The sequence below is a fragment of the Culex pipiens genome, chromosome 2 (assembly GCF_016801865.2).
Source record: "Culex pipiens pallens isolate TS chromosome 2, TS_CPP_V2, whole genome shotgun sequence".
NCBI classification, from domain to species: Eukaryota; Metazoa; Arthropoda; class Insecta; order Diptera; family Culicidae; genus Culex; species Culex pipiens.
Window position 1 is genome coordinate 62,159,848 of NC_068938.1, and position 20,632 is coordinate 62,180,479.

The window sequence follows — 20,632 nt, forward strand, 5'->3', positions numbered from 1 at the left end:
TAATGGTCTCGGGGCGGCTTCGTACAAAGGATGGCTGATTTTTGAGATGTTCGGAAGTGCTGATTGATGGAATTTGAAGGATGAGGAGTGTCGGAAGATGGGTAGATATTGCGTTGATTGTGGGTTTTTGAAACTTTGATCTGCTTAGATGATCTAAAACATTTGGTCGTATCGCTTAGATAAAGCAAGTGAAACACTCCTATGAAAGAACCTAACTTAAACTGCTTTGTGAAGTTTGTTACAGTGTTGAGATAATTTCGTTCTCGGATCTGTTCCTGAGGTTTGATCAAGAGTCTGATGATCGAAGTGTTTCACGTGCTTATTTTGACAGATGCTTCTTTACATTTTTCAAAAGAGCTCTTGAAATAACTTTGTAGAGATCCTTGAATCAGCAGCATTGAATCGATCAAGCTGGAATCCTTCAGGTCATCTATCCTTGACAGTCTTGGTTGATCTAAAACACCTTTTTATGATAAAGATCTACCCAGTGTAGATCGATGTAGCTACCAAATACAGCAGGTTAATCTTACACAGCAACAATTTCAAAATGTCAGCAAACGCATCAGTTCTATAACTTCTGCAGTAGAATGTTGACTCCTTCAGCGAAGGAAAACAAACGTTTATCGCTGCTCAACATCTCAACCCAACTCCTGTCCGGAGTGGCAATTGAAATTCATACCACTCGCTGAGTATTTTGTCACCTATTTAGTCCCGCAAACAGACCGGAAAATTTAATGCATTTCCGTACATCGCAGCTCCAACCGGCACTTCGGTGGAGAATGTTCCGAAGGCCCAAGAATCGCATAATTTATGCACGGACCACGTTGTGTACACCCGACGTGTAGAATTCAATTGCGATTGTACTGCTGCGAGCCTGTCAGATCTTGCGACGTGGAAATTCTTCCCCGAAGGTTCGAGGAAGCAGGGCCGCGGGCGGGCTAACTCCACTCACGAAACGAGCCAAGGTCAGAGCCCAACCCGACTCGTAACCGGTCAACCGATGCGGGGAAAATAATTACACATTCAAATTCAATGCCAGCACGGCCTGAAATGATGGCGTGAACTGCATGATTGCACCTCGGCCGCACTTGTAATTCGTACACGACTTTGCCTTTGCGCACAGTTGGGGCTACCTGTAGGACCTCCCTGAAAAAGGTAGCAGCTCGTTTCTCTCCTTGGCACCTCTTCGTGGGCAAGATTTTCCAGGCGGCGCAGAAACAAAATGATAATGAATCTTGGAGTTGGAGTTGAAGCGCGCGCGCCGACGAGCAGGTCGATGCAATCCGGTGCAGCAAGTCGTCGTCGTCGTCAGGTGGAACAAAAGTAATGCGAACGGGATTACCATAAATTATATTCGTTTACATTTTAATGCGACAGTATGAATGCAAATCGCCGGTGTCTCACAGCTGGAAGGAGGCCGTTGCGTGGTGAGCTTCAATGGGTTTCTTTCGTCGATGGCGGCGGGGGAGGGATAATGATCCATAAATATGTTGATGCGATGTAAACGAGGGAGGAAATTTTCCACGAGTCGGTGCAGTTGCGAATATTTTGCGGATTTGGAATGAGATTTCGCACTGTGAAGGGAAGAGTCTACAGGATTCCTTAACGAGTAGGAGTGTTTCACTTGCTGATTTTAAGCTATGTTGCGTCAGTATTGTCATTTGAATGTGCTGAATCTGCAAACTTTGAAGGTATTTCAACAGTGTTTCTCACATGCTATCAAGATTGTTATCTCGGGTGAACGAAACAAGCCTAGCTTCTCAAGATTGACTAAGTCCGATAATTACTCCAGTTTCCTAGTGTTAAGAACTACCGTATTCGTTCACGTTTCCTTTGAAAGTACCGACACACGGGCTTGAGTTGACTCCACCGACTGTTTCTGGAGATGTTCGACACAGGGTCCTTAAGAAGTATCTAGTCTAGTTCTGCACAGAACTTAAAAATTTTATGATTCGAATTAGGAGTGTTTCACGTGCTTTCTATCAACTGTCGTTGAAAGTATGAAACTCGATTTGGCTTTTAAAGTTAATGTCATGATCCCACAAATTAAATGGTACAGTTCATTGGAACAGGATACTTGTAATTACCTAGGGGAAATATACCCTTTCTAATCAAACACCTATCTTCGTCATATGGAGAGTTTGATGCTCGATTAAAGCTCCAAAAATACTATTTAGGCTATCCAGGTTTTTAAGCGAAGATGACGTTCGAATGGTGAACGTCCGAAATGTGAAAATCGCGCAGTAGCACCAACATCAGAAAAAAATTTGGCTGTCATGCCATGGCACACTTTTTTCGTAATGTTGGTACCACTGCGTGATTTTGACATTTCGGGCTAAAAAACCTGGATAAACTTATCAGCAACAGCACCGCCTCGAGTAAGCACGCAAATTTATGCCATTTACTGGCCAAAAAGATCAAATTTAATGCACTTTTGATCATAATTTCTCATCATTTTGGTGGCACACACATCCGCACGCAAGATGAGAGGTTAACTGCTTAACACTCAAACGCTCAGGTAGTAATTTGACCCCTATTTTTTTTCTTAAAAATCTCATAACTTTTGGTAGAATTGACCAAAAAAAGATCCAGATTTGTCTATATTTTGAACTGTCAGATGGGGGACAAATATGGTCCACTTTTACCGGAGATATTCCGGATTCCGTTGGGGTACCTCGGCCATCCTATTTGGGGTTTTGGTCAATAGAACAAAAACCATTGCACAGAAAAATGCCGGAAATGATGCAAAACTTCAAGGCATCATTCTAATACATCATCCTGCATAGACACATGGCATGGCCAAGACCTTCGGGCACCGAAACAGGTTCCAACCGAAAACGGTTCACTGAGCTGATGTGGATTGGTGCCCAGATGGAACCGGTTCCAGTGCCCCGTATGACTTAACCATGTCAATTATTTTTGCTGGATGATGTATTAGAAGGATGCCTTGAAGTTTTGCATCATTTCCGGCATTTTTCTGTGAAATGGATTTTGTTCTATTGACCAAAACCCCAAATAGGATGGCCGAGGTACCCCAACGGAATCCGGAATATCTCCGGTAAAAGTGGACCATATTTGTCCCCCATCTGACAGTTCAAAATATAGACAAATCTGGATCTTTTGCAACCGGAAGCATCCAATTTGGTCAATTCTACCAAAAGTTATGAGATTTTTAAGAAAAAAATAGGGGTCAAATGACTACCCGAGCGTTTGAGTGTTAACGAAAGTCGCCATCAATATCCTTTCACTTGCGCTAACGATTTTAAAGCGCTTAAGATATAAAACTGCTTCCAACTACCGGCAACATGTTCTTTTGACCATTACTTAGTCACTCACTTGAAAAATAGTCCTGAAAAATGTAAATAATTAGCAAGCACCATCAAAAAAACAAACGCGCTAAGTCTTTTGACGTTTCAATTTTAACCACCCATTCCAATCGAGGGCCTCGTGGCGCGGTGGTTAGCGGCTTCGGCTGCCGATCCCTAAGTTGCTATGGGGCGCGGGTTCGATTCCCGCCTTATCCTCCTGGCCTTCTATCGGATGGGGAAGTAAAACGTCGGTCCATTTGCGTAAAAGAGGTTTTGGGTGACTCACCACACATAACCTTCGGACGCCTAGAAATGAGCAGAAACTTGCAACAGAGCCTACAAAAGACCCGGGGGTCGTTAAAGTGGATTGCTTTGCTTTTTTTCCAATCGAAGGCTGAAGAAAACCGAGCGAGGAGCGAAGGCAAATAAAGAACAAAGGGTGGCCACCAACACCACTAACATGCTGGTGCAGCGCCTGTTGGGGTGAGCAAGTGCAGCCAGGAAACTTTCGCTATAAATGCTACTTTTCGTGAGTTTTCGCTTAAAATTTTATCAATTTTGGCAGCACTAAGCAGACCCAAAAGAGCGCTGGAAGAAAAAAAGAACTAAGCTGAAAACAGAAAAATGGGCGTGGCCCAATGCACTCGACTGATTAGAATGCATTTTTGAAATATTTTTTTTAAATGCTTGTAAAAGGAATAGCATAACTTTTAATAAAAGTGATAATAAACAGAAATTTTCACAAAAAGTTGCTCTACTCGTTGGTGTACTTGGTTTTAGTGAATTTTAAAGAACAATCCAGGTTATCCAGCATCATTCAAACACGACCGCTTATTAAGCTTAAAATGGGCATATTTCCCCTATTCGTGTAAATAGAGAGTTCGAGGTAGACTCCGTGTTTTTAAAAAAGACGCAACTCTATTGACTCCGTCGACTGCTGTCAGAGATTGTCCTGGTTCGACTCCGTATTCATAAAAGTACAGATTAAAAACCCTCTCCAGATCTTAATATTGTTGACTTTCCAATCAGAAGTGTTTCACATGCTATTTAATTTCCATATTTGAAAAAAAAACATCTTTCCGTTTGGTTTGAACCAAAACAAAGATTCGACCTGAATTTTCAATCATGTTTTTAACATTAACAGATTAAAAGTTGTGTCTACATAAAACAGGCGTGTTTCACCTACTGTTATTTGGTTACATCAGATAGTTTAAGTTGGACTTCGTGTCAAAGACTTTAAACAGAGTCGATTTCATCGACTTTAACTCCTACTTCTAGAGAGCTTCCAGGTTCAACTCCTTATCCTCAAAAAGTAACGAGTAATATTGTTTCTAAAATAGGAGTGTTTCACGTGCTATTTCATTTAAATCTTGTTTTATGGTTTGAACTAAATCAATGATTTGATTTAAATTATTTACTTTTCAAGAAGTTGTAGCCTTATCGAAACAGGAGTGTTTCACTTGCTATTATTTGATTTATCCAAGGATTCAAGAAACATTAATCCAACCTACCTTCTTTTCAACTCTCTCCCCCAGCACCAGAGCGCTAGGTTTCTTGGTCCACCCCGGGAGCGCAGCCCAGATCTCAGCAATGCCTGCCAGATCAACGCCAACAACAACAACCTCAACCACCGGACGTGCATATCCTGCACGGACACGTGCGAGCACGCCAGCCTGAAGGGCGGCCCGCCGGGGGGCCATGGGATGGCAAACCACGGCGGCCCCGGGGGCGGCCACAACCTCTACGCCGACAGTTGTCACAGCTACGACTCGACGCCGGACCGGCTGATAGCGGACCGGCCCAACTACTACACCGATCTCAACCGCAGCGACTGCTCGGACACCAGCAGTAGTGTGCTGAACAGTTGCATCCAGCTTAAGTCGGAACCGCCGGGCGGGCCGAGCAGTCCCGAGTCCTCCAGTGAGTTACCACCTTCGGGGTTGGACGAGTGCGCGGGCTGTGATATGCCGATTCAGGTGAGTTTTGTGGTTTTTTGGGGGGTAACAAGTCCAGGTGGTCCAACCGCGATCATTACGGCAGTACAAGTTCTACCAATTAATTTGGAGTGATTCTTGGAGAAACTCCAGCAAAAAAGCGAGTAATTGGAAGTTTGCAAACCACAAATTGAGTTCAGCTGATGCTGCTGAGAAAAAAAAATCTTTGTTTATGGAACAAATCAACAACTGCAATCAACTGTCACAACCGCAATCCAACACAAAAGAAACTTCATTAGTTCATCAACACCTGAATTGACCGGACCCCAGACCGCACCTCTAATTGAACTGCAATCTCAAACATGTACCGCTGATGATTTGCATCCAATTTCGACGTGCGGTTTCTCCGACTTCCCCCCTGGAAGAAATGCAAATGCTTCAACTTTTGAAAGTTCTTATCTCACCCGTTCCAGGATCGGTTCTACCTGTCAGCTGTGGAGCGCAAGTGGCACGCTACCTGTCTACAATGTTGCGTCTGCCGGCAAACGCTGGAAGGTGCCAACTCCTGCTTTTCGCGTGATGGCAACATCTACTGCAAAACAGATTACTACAGGTGAGTTTTTTTTTGCGGGGTGCAAGCAGCTTCCGACGAAAATTGGAGCAATTATGTGCGTCGTGTGTGTGCGCGTGGAGTTCAAGACAGGTAGCTCCGGGACGCATGGGTGTGAAAAACAAGCTGGTTGAGTTTGGAATAATATGAGCTTAGAATATATTGATTTTTTTCCGGTGATTATCGTGGAGTTTGAAATGCCTGGGGGTGATTTGAAGCTGTAACTTTGTTGCAACTTTATGTAAATTTTGAGCGAACAATTTACGGGTTTTAGCATGCCGAGTTTGCTTTTTGACACGGAATACAAAAGGGGTAAATTGGGGTAAAATAAAAAAAATCTTTAATTCGTTTGAGAAACAACTTTCAAATTTTTTGTCTAAGTCTTATTCATAATCTGAATCCAGCAAGCGATTGGAAACTCATATCACTACATATTCCGCTTGGTAATCATGAAAGAATAGTTCATTCAAGAGTAGAGGAAATGAGCGAACTCAAATGAAGCGTGTTAGCTCTCAAAAATTTAGGAGAGTCATTTGCATGCAAATTACTGAGCAAAATGTAGATATCCTCTTTAATCTAAAAAATCATTTGTCAGTTTTCGAAAATCTCACGTAAGACAGTAGTGAAAACTCAAAAAATTCTTATCTGGATTATTCGGCGGAACATCAATTTCACTACTACACTTGCAGGAGTAACGTTTGATTTCCAAAAATGACCTGTCACTATGCGTTAATGAAAAATGTTTGTAAACAAAAAGATATAAAACAATGAGATTCTCAAAAAATCTTCAACTGATTGATTTTTTTCGAAAAGTTCGGGAGCGATTTTCTTTTGTCTCCTCTCTTTTGTAGGGAAAGAAATTTTGCAAGCAAAAAAGTTATTTTTGTGATTATTCAATCCCTGGCTAGAACAAAAACTAGTTACACTTCTTCACCTTTTGAGAGAAGAGAGTTTCGACCTCTCTCTTGGAATTCTCTACTAGTGAGTGCTCTCTATTGATGAGATTTTGTCAAAGTTGGCCACTGTATTCGTTTGTTTGTTTACTCGTTATCTGAACAGAATGGCAATGATAACCAAAATGACTGATGTTCAATATGCGAGTGTATTAGTGAGATCGAAATTCTCCCAATCTTGAATGTTACTCATTGCAGTTTCTCATTTTCGATATTTCTCGGTAGAAATGAGAGAGACTAGACCTCTTTCGAGTTTCTCTCTCTGTGAGTGCTTAGTTGAGTTCTTGAAACGGACATTCTTTCAACGTTTTTTGCGAGAGAGAAATTTGCCGGAATCCCACAGCACTTTTTGCATCTATTTGACGACAGCTCATCTGGTCGTAAAAAGCTATTTCGGCACAATATCTTGCACTCAACTCCGCCCCTGTTGTAAAAACCTATCTCCGCAACAGTGCATAAAACTCCCCGACATTTTACGGCTCTCACTATCTCTTTTCCCACAGATTCCACCTAAAAAAATTAAACCCACCTCGCAAATAGCGCCGGCCACTTAATTTCGCTCCGCAATTAGTTTTACTAGACACTTACCCGCCATCAATACGCGTTCTTTACCGGTTGGAGTACCCCCCCTGGGAACCGCTGCGGCGACCATAAAATACGCCACCTTCGGGCGTGTGTGAGTGAGAGAGTGCTTCCATAAACGTGTAAACGAATAAATTTGGCAACCATCATTTATGACCGTCCCGATTTGGACTGTACTATCATCTAGAATTCGCTTAGACGATCGGAGCGCCCCTCGTCGCTGAGGGCAATATTGTCGGTTTGGGAACAAATTTCAAATCGCGCCAAAAGTGGCCTTTCTCTCTGTCAGTCTTGTTTTTGCTTCGTTTTATGATATGATGAAAGAATGGTCCGCTAACCTGAAATCTCTTTTTATGTTACCTTTATCCCATATGACCACGCCTGAGATGGCTAAATTTTCTGCATTTCAGCACTCGAGATTTATGGTGGTGGTTTTATTTTCGAATGATAATTTTTATGACCTTCGGCGGCGCGGGTTCCCCCGTCCTGAGAAGAAGCGCGCAATTTTTCCGCTTTATATAATTTTTATTATGCTTACCCCTCCCTTGGTTGAGAGTGCGGGGAGGGGTGCAAATTGGGCGCGCATCAAATAGCGCGCGGATTTTTCGGCAATGTTTTGTACATAATAAAACGTTTATGGATGCCGCGGTAAATTTGGACCCGATACGAGCCGATGCAAAGAAATGTGAGCGTCTTTTCCTGGGAAACTTGTTGCAAACAGAGACATCTATGTGGTAGTAGCGAAAAACTTAGATTCGTTCATTTTTTTCGATCTGATCATGAATGTGGGGAGCAATCTTCAATAAATTTTCATGTTTCTATTTGAAAGTGAATCATAACATTGTTTTCCGTCAAAAAAATCATTTCTGCTAGTAGCGACATCTCTGTTCAACTAGCGAGAACTGTCTTCTCTTGCGACCTCTAAAATGAGCAAACCGGTGTTCCACTTTTTCGGGCGTTCTGACCCGCAGAACTTCGTCGGCGCCCCGTCCAAAACTCGGCAAGCCGTAACGTACCTCTCGTGACAGCTATCGCAGCCGTCTCTCGGACATCTCAAAATTACCGGCGAACCGGACAATGTTATCCAAGGACGCCGGCGGTGCAGGGCAGCAACCGATAAGTGCTCTCTGCCAAACTCACGAAAAACCGTCTCACCGGGGTTGCGTGTCCAAACATGTAGATTAGCGAAATTGAATACCCATCTTTCGACCCCCTCGAGGTCCCGGGCCAACTGAAATCCATCACTCGACGAGGCACCAAGTTTGGCACGTCAACGGTCTCAACATTTTTTTTTCGGAGGGTGGCCCCTAATGAGTTCCCTGCGCGCTGCACTCATCATCTGAGGCGCACCGAGACACCTCCGTCGGGGCCGATGATGAGCAACAAATTTGCGGGACTTGAAGTCTGCTGCACAAGGTGGTAGTTGTTATGCAAATTCGTGTACCCGGTGTACGTGGAGGAGGTATGGAGTTGGGTACAGCTAATAAGTCGAAGGAGTTAACAAGTTAGCTACATTGTTCCGACGGCGAAGAGGAGGTTCTCGCGAGGAAAAGGCTGCTGGCAGAATCGGGCATCATGTTGAGCATGGCGAATTAAAGCAAATACAGCCTCGTGATATCTTGATTGAAGGCAGGCCAGGTCGGCCAGGCATTGACGAATTCATCAGAGGGCGAGCGCTCTTGATTTATTCTCGATTAATGATGTTTAACGGCACGATGACGACGAGCATTGTCATGCGAGGTTACCAGGAGCGCCAGCTTTGCTCTTCAAGTTTTATGTAGAAAGGTTTTGCATAATAGCGTGTGCGTTTTGCAAGCTTGAAATGTGGAAATTGCTTCTTTTTAGTTGATAATATATTGCCCATCAGGTGGTTAACGGTACATTCCGATTAAAATCAAATTACCTTGAAATGCTTTGTAAATTGAGCGTTATGGCGTGAACTCATGAACCTTCGGGGTTTGATGATTTAATGAAGAAGTTTGGTACTTGAGTAAGGGATGTTCCAAATTAATTTGTCTAAAAAGGATTTAACACGATGTAACTCTTTTTTGTGATTTTGTAGAAAAGTCATGATTTGGTTCGTCTTAAGAAATCTTTGATTAAATGTATACATATAATTATAGTTAATGTTCTCTGAGAACTGATAAATTTGATTTGGGCTTCTGCTCATAATTGCTTGCAAAAAAATCAAAGCGAATTTGACAATTCAACTTATAAATATCATAGCTCCAGGTTATTTTCTTCATTGATAAATAAATATAATTCACAAGATTTTATTTCAGGAATCCTCACAAAGTTATAATTAATTGAATTTGAGGATTGTGATTTATAAATCAAAAAAGTTCCGGATTCAAAATTTAGCTTCATGCCATGGTCAACATTTTTGTTGTTAATATTTTTTTATGTTTCAGTATTTAAGCTTCATTTTGAACATTTTTTAATAAGCATAAAAAAATAGATTTTGATTGTTACAAGTCTGTTATCTGTTTTCACAGTGCTTTGAACTTCAAAAACAGCTTGAAAACGAAAAAAAGTTCATAAACAATCGATATAAATTAATTCTAAATAGTTTACTGACGATTTCTAAAACTTTTAGTACAAATAATCAAATTGATTTTCAAAAAATCCCATAGTTTTTGTGAAAATTTCTCAAAAAAGATAAACAAGATGGAGACAAAATCTTTAAAGAACATTTGTAATAGCTGCACTAAATTTTTCATTTTCCATAAATTATGGAAAGTCATGGAGAATTTTGGAGTTTTAAAGAGGGATTGTTATTTTTGAAATGATGAATTAAACTCAGGTTTTAATTTTTTGAGCAGTTTGTGTATTTTTTCATGCAATAGTAGCTCGAAAGTATAATTTATTATTCATGACGTTGGGATAGTTTCGACACTCAAGGGTAAAAAAATGTTTTGTTATTTATCTGATAATTCCATTTTTTTTGTAATTGTCTGCTCTACATTTTCGTAGAACATTGTTACACTCTAAAAAATAACCCTGCAAAGCTAGAGAAAACACGAAATTTTAAACTGAAAAATGTTGTTCTAAATGAAAAAATGACCCTTCTGGGTCAATGTGGATTCGAAAGTACATTAAATTTCCCATAAAATGACATGTTCCAAAAATTTTTACAGTCGAGTAACAGAAAATGGGAGAATTTTTAAAACTTTTTTAGTGTTTTTTTTTCGATGAAAAATACGTTTTTTCGGAATTCTTAGTACGCCATCAAATCGGGCGTCTAATTTTACATAAAAGTCCCTTTGACACCAAATTTCTATCTCATCACCGTTTCAGACTGCAAATTATTGAAAAACACCTCTTTTTTCGCATGTTCAAAAATGGAAGGGGTCGTACCGCCCCTCTGTCACGAGATATCAAAAAACGGACCTCGGATTCGTGATCAGGGACAAAAGTTACCCCTTAGGACAAAGTGTCACGCAAATCGAAGAGGGGTCGGGGCAACTTTTCCCGCTTTCGTGTGAGTTGGTAGAGAATTACCCACATACAGATATTTGTGATTTTTGGAATCGGAAAATCTGTAAAATAAAGAAAAATCTGTAAAATACAGATAATACTGTGTCAGTCATGCCAGGCTGAACCAATCCCTAGATTTTCTACAAAGAGTTAGTTGTTCTTCTTTCAAATTCTTTTTTAAGACTCAAAATTGGTTGAAATATAGACGTTTGGCAATCCTATAAGATCAGAACTCTAGATACGAGGTTGGGTCTTGAAGGTTAATAAATATTTTTTTTGTTTAATTTTTTTTTATTTCCTGCAGACGTTTGAGGTCAGGCAATCGTATGAATTGTATATTTGGTCAGTTATTACTCAAATCTAAATGAACAATTACCTTTTTGTAAATTATTTAATGTTATTGTATAGATTTAAATTTTCATAAAAAAATTTCATCATATTGTAATAATCTGTTTAAGTGTCTGCAAATTTTGAAGTTCTTAGGAACATCCAAAAAGAAACTCTTCCCAGTAGTTTAAATAAGCATGAAATTTTACAGTAGAGTTGAAATGCTTTTGATTGGATTTGAAACCACCTGATGCCCTTTCATGGCATTGATAAAATTATCCATATTCATATAAAGCGTGAAATTTATATTGAACATACAGCATACCACAGCTATTATTATTGCCCATACAAGCCCATAAACTAGCTGTAATCCGGTGATCTTTGGGATAAATAATTAATGACTTACAGCTCATGATCTCCGCTTTCCGAAGCACTTCTCCGGTATTGAGTTTGAAAAATCGACTTTTAAAAGCTCTAATTTAGCCCCATAAATCGGTCCCACCCTCTCTCATTAATTAATCTTCGGCGCGGGTGTCCGCTCGTTGAACTTCTCATTCGATCGGATACGGCGGTGCGATGTGTGTTGCCAACTCTATAATTTCCATCACCGACCAGCATTCGATGAAGTCATTTCACCGTGCAGTCGGCCAAAACTAGCTTCTGCCGGTCATATTCCGCACCTGAACTACCACCTAATTCTCACCCGGCCGCGCCTAGATTCGGCCTACTTCCGGCAGCGCAAACTTGTGTCCGTATCATTTACACTTTGCGCTACAAAACGGTCTAACATGTTCTTTGGTTCGGCTTCCATGAGCTTTTTTTCGTCTTGTTTCAACAACTTGGTAATGAAAAATTAATTTCTAAACACACAGCCGGTATGCTGCGTGACGGAATGTCTGGACTGGCCACAAATTTTAAAATTCATAACCTGGTCGTGCTCCCCCCACCCTAGCTCTCGTACTGTTTCATAAGCAATGAGCAAAGTTGGGAAGGTTCCATTTGGCAGCAGTATTTATGGCACCTCTCGGTTGATCTGTTGAACTGACCGGGCTGTCGAGTTTCCAATTTATGAATGAGCCCTTGGACATGAATGGGGGTGCCATGGATGAGCTGAGAAAGGTGTTTCCTCGAGCCCTGCTGCTTCCAATTTTGGACAACTCTGCAAACACACAGTATAAATAAACCATTCACGGGGCTAGATAATTTATTAATGGCATTAGCTTTATTTATTTACTCGGTAGCCCCCAAAACAACAGCATAACACATAAAAATTGGTGAAAAATGCAGCGGTTACGGTAGTCTGCTTTTTTTCGGAAGAACCTTCGCGTTCGCGGTCCTGTTATGAATTTCAAATGGTCCGAAAAGTATAACAACAATAAAACACCCATTAAAATAGAAATTGTTCAACTACCGACTTCCCCTTCTCTAGTATGACGTCAATCCGGGTAACTGACTCACAGAACGGCGACTCTATTCGATGCGCGTGCAACCCCAACGGCAATGCGTTGCATTGCCACGTGGGATCAACCTGTTGAAAGGTGTTTCAAAGGTTGATTATTTATTAGGTCTGGGGGCCCCAACGCAGTGATGAAAGGGCTTTGCTTTGCTTTCGGAGTTCTGAATGGTGGTGACGGTCAACGTTTGATAATAAATTGCCTGTTTAGTGAGTTGGTTTGCTTTCAATTGGAGATGTATCCTAATTAATTGGAGGGTTGGTAGATGTCATAAATTACCGATGAGATTACATTGTAAGTTGGGAGATTATTGTGGCGCAACAATGCTAAACGAATGGTTAGCCCTCGATTTTGTGTGAATTTTGGGTACTTGGAAACTGAACAGTTTCAGTACACGTAGTGGCATCATCAGCACACGGCTCAGAGTAAAATGGCTGCAGCTTTATGGGAGTTTATATCTACTAAGTGCAGCGTGGCCACTCAAGTCGGGAAATCGAGAAAGTCGGGAAAAAGTCGGGAAATTGTGATTTTTTTTTGTCAAAATGTCGGGAATCTCATGCATACTCGCCTAGACAATTATTAAAAGCAAATTCACTCAATTCTCCCTTAGGAACTTACTTTTTGTTTAAGCTTCCTTTCACTATCTCAATCTATTTTAGAATGAATTGGCTATTTAAGGCATTGAAATTTATAATAAATATTGGGTGCATTTGACACAGATATTCATGATATTTTTTTTATGAATTGAAAGATTTCTATTAATTTTTGTTTATCAAACAAGAGGTAACATCTAACTGAAAACAACAACAAAATTAATGAAAAAATAATATAAAAAAGAGCCCAATTTTAACGATTATGGCCAGCGCAAAGTTATGATTCTGTTTCATTTTGTCAATTTGATTCAATATTTGAAAAATGATTTCAACTTAAGTTTGGCAATGGTTTTTTTTATTGGAAAATATTTTTAATTGTCGGACTAAATTCATTAGGTCATTTCTAGTATATTTTTTTACAGATGTTTGAATTTAACTTTTTGTGAGTATGGATAAATTTCTATAGATAAAGCTTAATTTTCATTTATCGGAAAACTTAAATATCGAAAAAAAATCCAATTGTTGTTCGTTAAGAATTAAAAAAATGAAAAAACGTTTTTTTTCCTCTTCAAAAATGATTTCAATATTGAAATAAAAAAAAAAACATGAAGAAAATTGATTTGAGTTATTGCATTTTTCTATTCAAACATTTCGCAAATAATAAGTGATAAAACGTGGAAACTTATTAATCAGATTTTTTATTTAAAAGAATTAAAACAGTTATATACTGACAATTAGATGAATCAACATTAACAAAAAAATCTATTTACAAATTTACAGAAATCTAAAAGGGAACATTGTAAACTCATTAATAACGAATTCCTGAATATTTTTCTAAATTCTTTGAATGAATAATGAGAGTAATCATCTTTTAAGCATTCATTGATTTAAAATAAAGTTTATAATAAAAATTTAAATTCGGTTATTTTTAACTTTATACCATTTCCCGCTCAAACGAAGTATCATAAATTATACCTTTGCCAATTTTGAAATAAACATTGAAATTTTTAGTATTATTAAGCTTTTTTCTACTCTGGATCAAAATATTTTTCCTTCCATTTTTGAAATATTTTTCTTGGAATTTATTGTTGAGTTTCTGTCTTAACGAAAATTGCAAATTGTTTGATTTGTAATAAATCACTTAGATTTTTTTTCGATAGTTGATATTGACTTATGTAGGCTGGTACAAATTTTATTTAAATCAGGTTTCATAAATTTTTTTTAAAAAAAATCTTAGAAATTTCAATGGGAATTTAAGTGCAATCAGCTGAAATCAATTTAAAATGCATTCCCCTGCATTTGACATCATTTTTAGCGTGTTTGGGTTGATTTAAAATCTTTTTAATTTTTGAAAATTGTCGATGTGTATTTCCGTAAAAAGTTTGTTTTTGCTATTTTTTTTTTCGTCAAATCTTACATTTTTAAAAAACTAATAATTGCAAAACAACTGTACTGCCCCTGATCGCATAAATGTCCCATATGCATTTTCATCGATTTCGAGTTATTGATACAGTTTTGTTTAAAATGGTGTGCTCTTTCAAAAGAGCCTATAACATCCAGTACTTTGTTCTAGAAATCAGGAGGAAATCCAGTTTTTTCGCGAAAACTTAACACGTAGCCTTATGTATGGGACAAACTTCAAATGCGTTTTTCTCAGCTTGCTGTTTTTGCATATGGGACATTCATGCGAACATGGGCAGTGTACTAATGTAAAATGCATTTTAAAACAAATTTTCCATGCAAATGTGAAACTATGGCTTGTTATTTCAATATGTTTTTTTTGCCCTACAACCTCGACCCCGGCCAGAGCCGAGGGACAAAAATTTTTAAAAAATATTTGCATCGGCCTTATAAAGAGTTTTTTGTTTAAAATAATTTTTTAGATAAAAAATGCCTATTATTTGAGTTTCTGGAAAAAGTCGGAAATTTGAAAATGAGATTTGAGTGGTCACCCTGTAAGCGTCAAATATCAACTTCAAAGGTTATCCTACTTAATCTTCTTGAGACGTGGTGGTCGATACTGTAAAAGCACTTTATTTCTGAGTTAAAGGTCTCGGGATTGATTACCATTTTTTTTGGATCTGTCTTTTGTGAATTTAACCTGAGAGTGAAATGCCCTCAGCCGTTTCTTCATTCTATCAGTACGTTCACCGTATCTTTTTACTCCCAGTCTGAGGGCTTTTTCCTCTCGAATGATTGCAGCGCTTTGTAAGTAAAATGTTTTCCAAAATTAATGGAAATCAATTATAATATGAAAACCATAGTTCACCCCCAGATTTTAACAAGGCCCAACACCGTGCAGCTTTGGCGCCAAATTTTGCCCACGGTATGAATTTTAAAACAAAAGCGATTAACTGTCATCCAGGCAGTAAAACTTCACGGCCGCAGACCGTAGAGAGACTCTATTATCTTTCGCTCCCAATGATTTATCGCCATCTGGTGGGGCCGTGTATGGTCTCTCAATCTGGCCCCCAACGCCGGAAATATCTGCTCCGATGAATCTGCTCTTTCCTAATATTTTGATAATGTGACACGCGAGATTTATGATTTCGAGCTGTGTTTGCTCACTGGGGTGCGTTCGCTTTCGATGAATGAATTTCCCCCCCAAAGCAACAATAACAAACGCTGAGCCCCCCACAAAATAAAAACACGAAAAAGTGGACCTTATCAAAGTGGACCTATCTTTGCGGTTGTCTCGGTGACCTCCCTCACTCGACCAGCCACGGGGGGGTCTCTCAGGTGGAATGTTTTATGCATAGACTTGGTACGTTCGCTTTTTTCGCAGATCGCGAGCTTTTCAAAAGCTATGCGTGTTTTATGTTTTCGTTGGGTCTTCACCACAGCCCTATCTGACGCGGGGGATCTCTCCAAATCAACCGATCGCGTACGTCACGTGGTCCGGATTAGAAAAGCAAATTCCAGCGATAGCCCCACTGCTAATCGACCGTCCGCGGACGTAAAAATAGCAGAAGTTTTGGGAAGTTCCACAGTCCACGCTCGGCGAAACGTGAAGCCAGAAGTAAATTGTTTTGGAAGTAGATGCTAATGCGTTTGCATTTATCAGCCCCCGCTCCGTTAGCCAGCCCGGAGTTGAACGGTCAAAAACATTCAAACAACTCTATTTGGCCGGCTTGCGGGACTGTGCGTGGCTGTGACTGACAGCGCCGACTAATGTCTCTAACTGTAGTCCGAGACGCGGCCAGCAGATCTTTCAACCCAACCCAGTCCTTGACCTTGCCCAACGAGTTGGTAGAAAGTGACCGCGTTTTCGCAGAACCAAAACGCTCGTTCAATGACCACGGAAGGGGGGTTCGGAACCAGGGAGAGTTTCCCGCCATTATCGATGTGCCAAGGGTGTTTGCGAAGGGTTGTGTGCAATTACTCGGCGTCAGAGCTAGAGAGAGATAGCGGGGGCAATTATTTCATTAAGTTAATTTATTTACTCCGGTAATTGAACAATTATATCGGGCGTTCGCTGTCGTTGCGCTGGAGCTGACGAACTGCAGGACCAACTGCAACGCAACGGTCCCGTGGAGTTTCGCCGAAATGCAGTCAGGTGTTTGAGGTGTGATCATGTGGAACGTGATCAAGCCGAACGCCGCTGCAGTAGTAGATATTATGTACTGGGAAGACTGCAACTGCACCGTCGTGATCTAGATGAGTAACTGGTTGGAACGGGGTTGGGGAAGATTTTGGGCTTGATAACTCGGTAACTTGAGTTGTTAAGAATACAACGTTACACCCAAGCTAAACTTCGCTGACAATCAGTGCTAACCAAGCAGCTGACATCTGTTGATAGCTGTTCTGCCAAACTAGGGGTAATATACCCTTTCTAATCAAACACCTATCTTCGTCATATGAAGAGTTTGATGCTCGTTTAAAGCTCCAAAAATACCATTTAGGCTATAATCTTACCCACAACAGCACCGCCTGAAGTAAGCACGCAAATTTATGCCATTTACTGGCCAAAAAGATCAAATTCAATGCACTTTTGATCATAATTTTGCGAGACCATTTCTCATCATTTTTGTGGCACACACATCCACACGCAAGATGAGAGGTTAACTGCTTAACGAAAGCCGCAATCAATATATTTTCACTTGCGCTAAAGATATAAAATTGCTACCAACTACCGGCAACATGTTTTTTTACACATTAGTTAGTCACTCACATGCAAAATAACCCCAAAACATGTAAATAATTAGCAAGCGCCATAAAAAAAAACAAACGCGCCAAGTCTTTTGACGTTTAAATTTTGACTACCCATTCCAATCGAAGGCTGAAGAAAACCGAGCGAGAAGCGAAGGCAAATAAAGAACGAAGGGTAGCCACCAACACCACCACGGCGCCTGTTGGAAGTGAGCCAGTGATGCCAGGGAATTTTTCTCTATAAATGCTATTTTTCGTGAGTGTTTGCTTAAAATTTCATCAATTTGGCAGCACTAAGCAGATCCAAAAGAGCGCTGGAAGAAAAAAAGAACTAGGCTGAAAATAGGAAAATGGGCGTGGCCCAACGCACTCGACTGATTAGAATGAAATAAACAGAAATGTTCACAAAAAGTTGCTCTACTCGTTGGTGTACTTGGTTTTAGAAAATTTCAAGGAACACTTTAGATTATCCAGCATCATTCAAACACGATCGCTTATTAGGCTTAAAATGGGTTTATTTCCCCTATGACAGGATCATCTTGTGATCCATACAGCTGGACAGTTTGCGTTTATGAATTTCGGAACTGACTATTTTTCCGTGTAAATAAATGGTCTCGTTCGTGCAAAAAGTTTTTGGTGATCATGGAGTGAGAATATTATGTCTTTCAATGAGCTGAAAATAGAGCTATTGTAAATTTGCCAGTGCTGAATTCACCATAGGGTCACCTTATGATATCCGATGTCAGTTCCATATCATAGATTTGATCGCTGGTGTATTCATAAACAAGCTTTTTCAACAAACATCTGCACCAAGAAGTCCCCTAGATTCAATCAGCGGTTATTAATGTCTTAATAACGACTGGAACCAACGACTTTTACCTGCAGCAACCTGCCCACTGTCACGTGCACCGGCGCCCACGTGGTTTGTTTTCCCACCAGTCATCCTGGGCGCCGGCCAAAACAAGGACCCAAAGCGCCCAAGATTAACCATAAATCATTCCCATTACCTGCGCTAAACGGTCGTTAAGATTAATGAGAAACGCTTCCTTATACACGGCCTCGGCCGGCAAGGACTCGCTTTTTTCGGTTGCCCAATTCGAAAGGTTCACCCAAAAAAGAAGCGAGGACCCAAAGACGATTGCGTTGTTACACTTTATAAATATTCGGAAACAGCTTGTAAATTTTCCCCCGAAAGCCTTCCGAAGCTGCCTTCCGTATAATAAATAAATTTTTGGCCTAATGAATTCATATCTTCATTATTTAGTAATTTTCTGATAAATGGAACATAAATTTCGGGGTCTCCACTCTAGCCAGCGAAACCAGTCGAGGGTCAGCGCAAGGGAAGAGAGAGGAACCCTGAAAAGCAACCTACAGGTGTTGCCGGTGACTTCAACGTCGGTGGTTTTTCGGTACCTGGTTTGGAAATGAAAAATGCACTATCGGTTATCGCAGCTTGTAGCCTTCGGGTTGCTGCTGCTGCTTATTTATTAACGTTTGTTGAGGAGAGGAAAATCATTATGTCGTGTCAGCAAGTTGAGCTTAATCATTCCGTTTGTGTGTGGGAATTCGTTGAACGGAGAACAAGAAACCCGTCTAGTTTATTTGAAAATAATCGAAGCAAGAAGCTCATTAGCTTGCTGTGTAGACAAACCGTTGATGTTTCCAACAGAAGGTACAAACAATAATCCAAACAAGCTTGTACTACACAAAATGCAAATGATTCATTCTGGTCGCGACTTCGTCGCACGCCTGATCGACTGCAGTCAGACTGGAATCAAACAAGATCATGTGACTCTGTGAAGACCTGTCCCGCGCGGTGTCCACCGAGTGCAGATTGGAGGTCGCCGCTCCGGATCGTCAACACACACATGTCAGCATGTGTTTGGCATGGGGGGAGGGAAGATGATCCGCCAGCTACCCCGTAGTTTTATGGCACCCCCGACGAAGTCTCTTGGCTGAGCAGAGCAAAAAAAAAAAAAAGCATAAATTTATTCCCACTTGCGCGCGCCAAGTCTCGGCGGCCAATCCGGCCATAAATCCGGTGGGGGACGCCCGCCGCGGTGGATTGATGTACCATAAAAGCGCAGTCGCGTCCTAAACTAGTCGAATTTAAGACGGTGGGCACGCTCTGCTGACAGGTTGATTGTTGCAGATTGGCCGTTCGCGATGTTTTCGGAGACTGTGCGCGGTGGTGCATCGGGGGCAGGTATGTGCAGTCCGGTTATACTCCGACTGATTGCGATCGAGAAAGTTCGATAAAATCAGTGCAAATCGAAGATGATTGTTAGCCCCGGGGAGTTTTGTACGGTTTATGGCACAATAGAAATGCAGTAAAATTTGTAGAATGGGAAGTGGTGAGCAAACATCGAATAATGATTCGATTTATTGATAAAAGTTGATACAGTCCAGGCTCGATTATTCGAAGTCCTTGGAAAAAATATACTGCTTTAAAGTGATTTAGAAATTTGTAATTCAAGTTGGCGGCCAATTCTAGACTCGATTATTCGAAGACATTGAAAAAAAATCGCTTCAGATAATAGATTAACGAAACTTTTTTTTTATTGTCATATTTTTTATTGTCAAGCTTAAAAGATGATCCCTAAACTACGCTAAAGTGATTTAGAATTAATTTCAAATTTAGAATTGTTTAGAACAAATTCAAGATGGCGGCAAACATTTTTTTCAGTCGTTACTCCTACAAACCATCGAATAATCGAACTTTCGATAATCAAAACTTCGGATAATCGAGGCGAAATCAACCACTCAAATTTGATTAAAATGGGGTCGCAAAACTCGAATTTGATGTAAAAAGTGTCTTTTGTGCATTATTCGACTTTCTAAAATCTAAAAAAAACACGAGTGTTTTTTTTCATTTTCTTACTTTTAACATCAAATTCGAGTTCTGCGACCCCATTTTAGCCAATTTTAATGGTTGATTGTCATAAAATTGAAAAATTACTTTTTCTTTTTTTCATCACCGTCATTTTGGCCGGCATCTTGGATTTAAAAATTCTAAATTACTTCAGAGTAGTTTAAGGGGTTACATAAATGAAAATCAAAAATGTCAGAGGTTGATTAAGCACACATTTGAACTTTTTTTTTAAATCTGTTTTAGGGCAATAAAATATACATTTTCATCTACTAACAAAACAAATTTGAAGCCATTTGGTTGTACCGTTGCCGAGATATAGCTATTTGAGGTTAGCAGTTTCAAAAAACGGGTGCCACGATATCTCAACACTGCT

General features: G+C 40.1%; 1 protein-coding gene across 2 annotated transcripts in view; it reads left to right on the top strand.

The window, feature by feature from the left end:
* LOC120419389 (protein apterous) overlaps positions 1 to 20,632 on the top strand; it is a 90,442-nt gene that overhangs the window by 22,634 nt on the left and 47,176 nt on the right. For both annotated transcript variants that reach the window (XM_052708231.1, XM_039582061.2), the window contains exons 2-3: positions 4,844 to 5,284; positions 5,716 to 5,855. In XM_052708231.1, the coding sequence (XP_052564191.1) occupies positions 4,844 to 5,284; positions 5,716 to 5,855 (581 nt within the window). The remainder of the gene's footprint in view (positions 1 to 4,843; positions 5,285 to 5,715; positions 5,856 to 20,632) is intronic.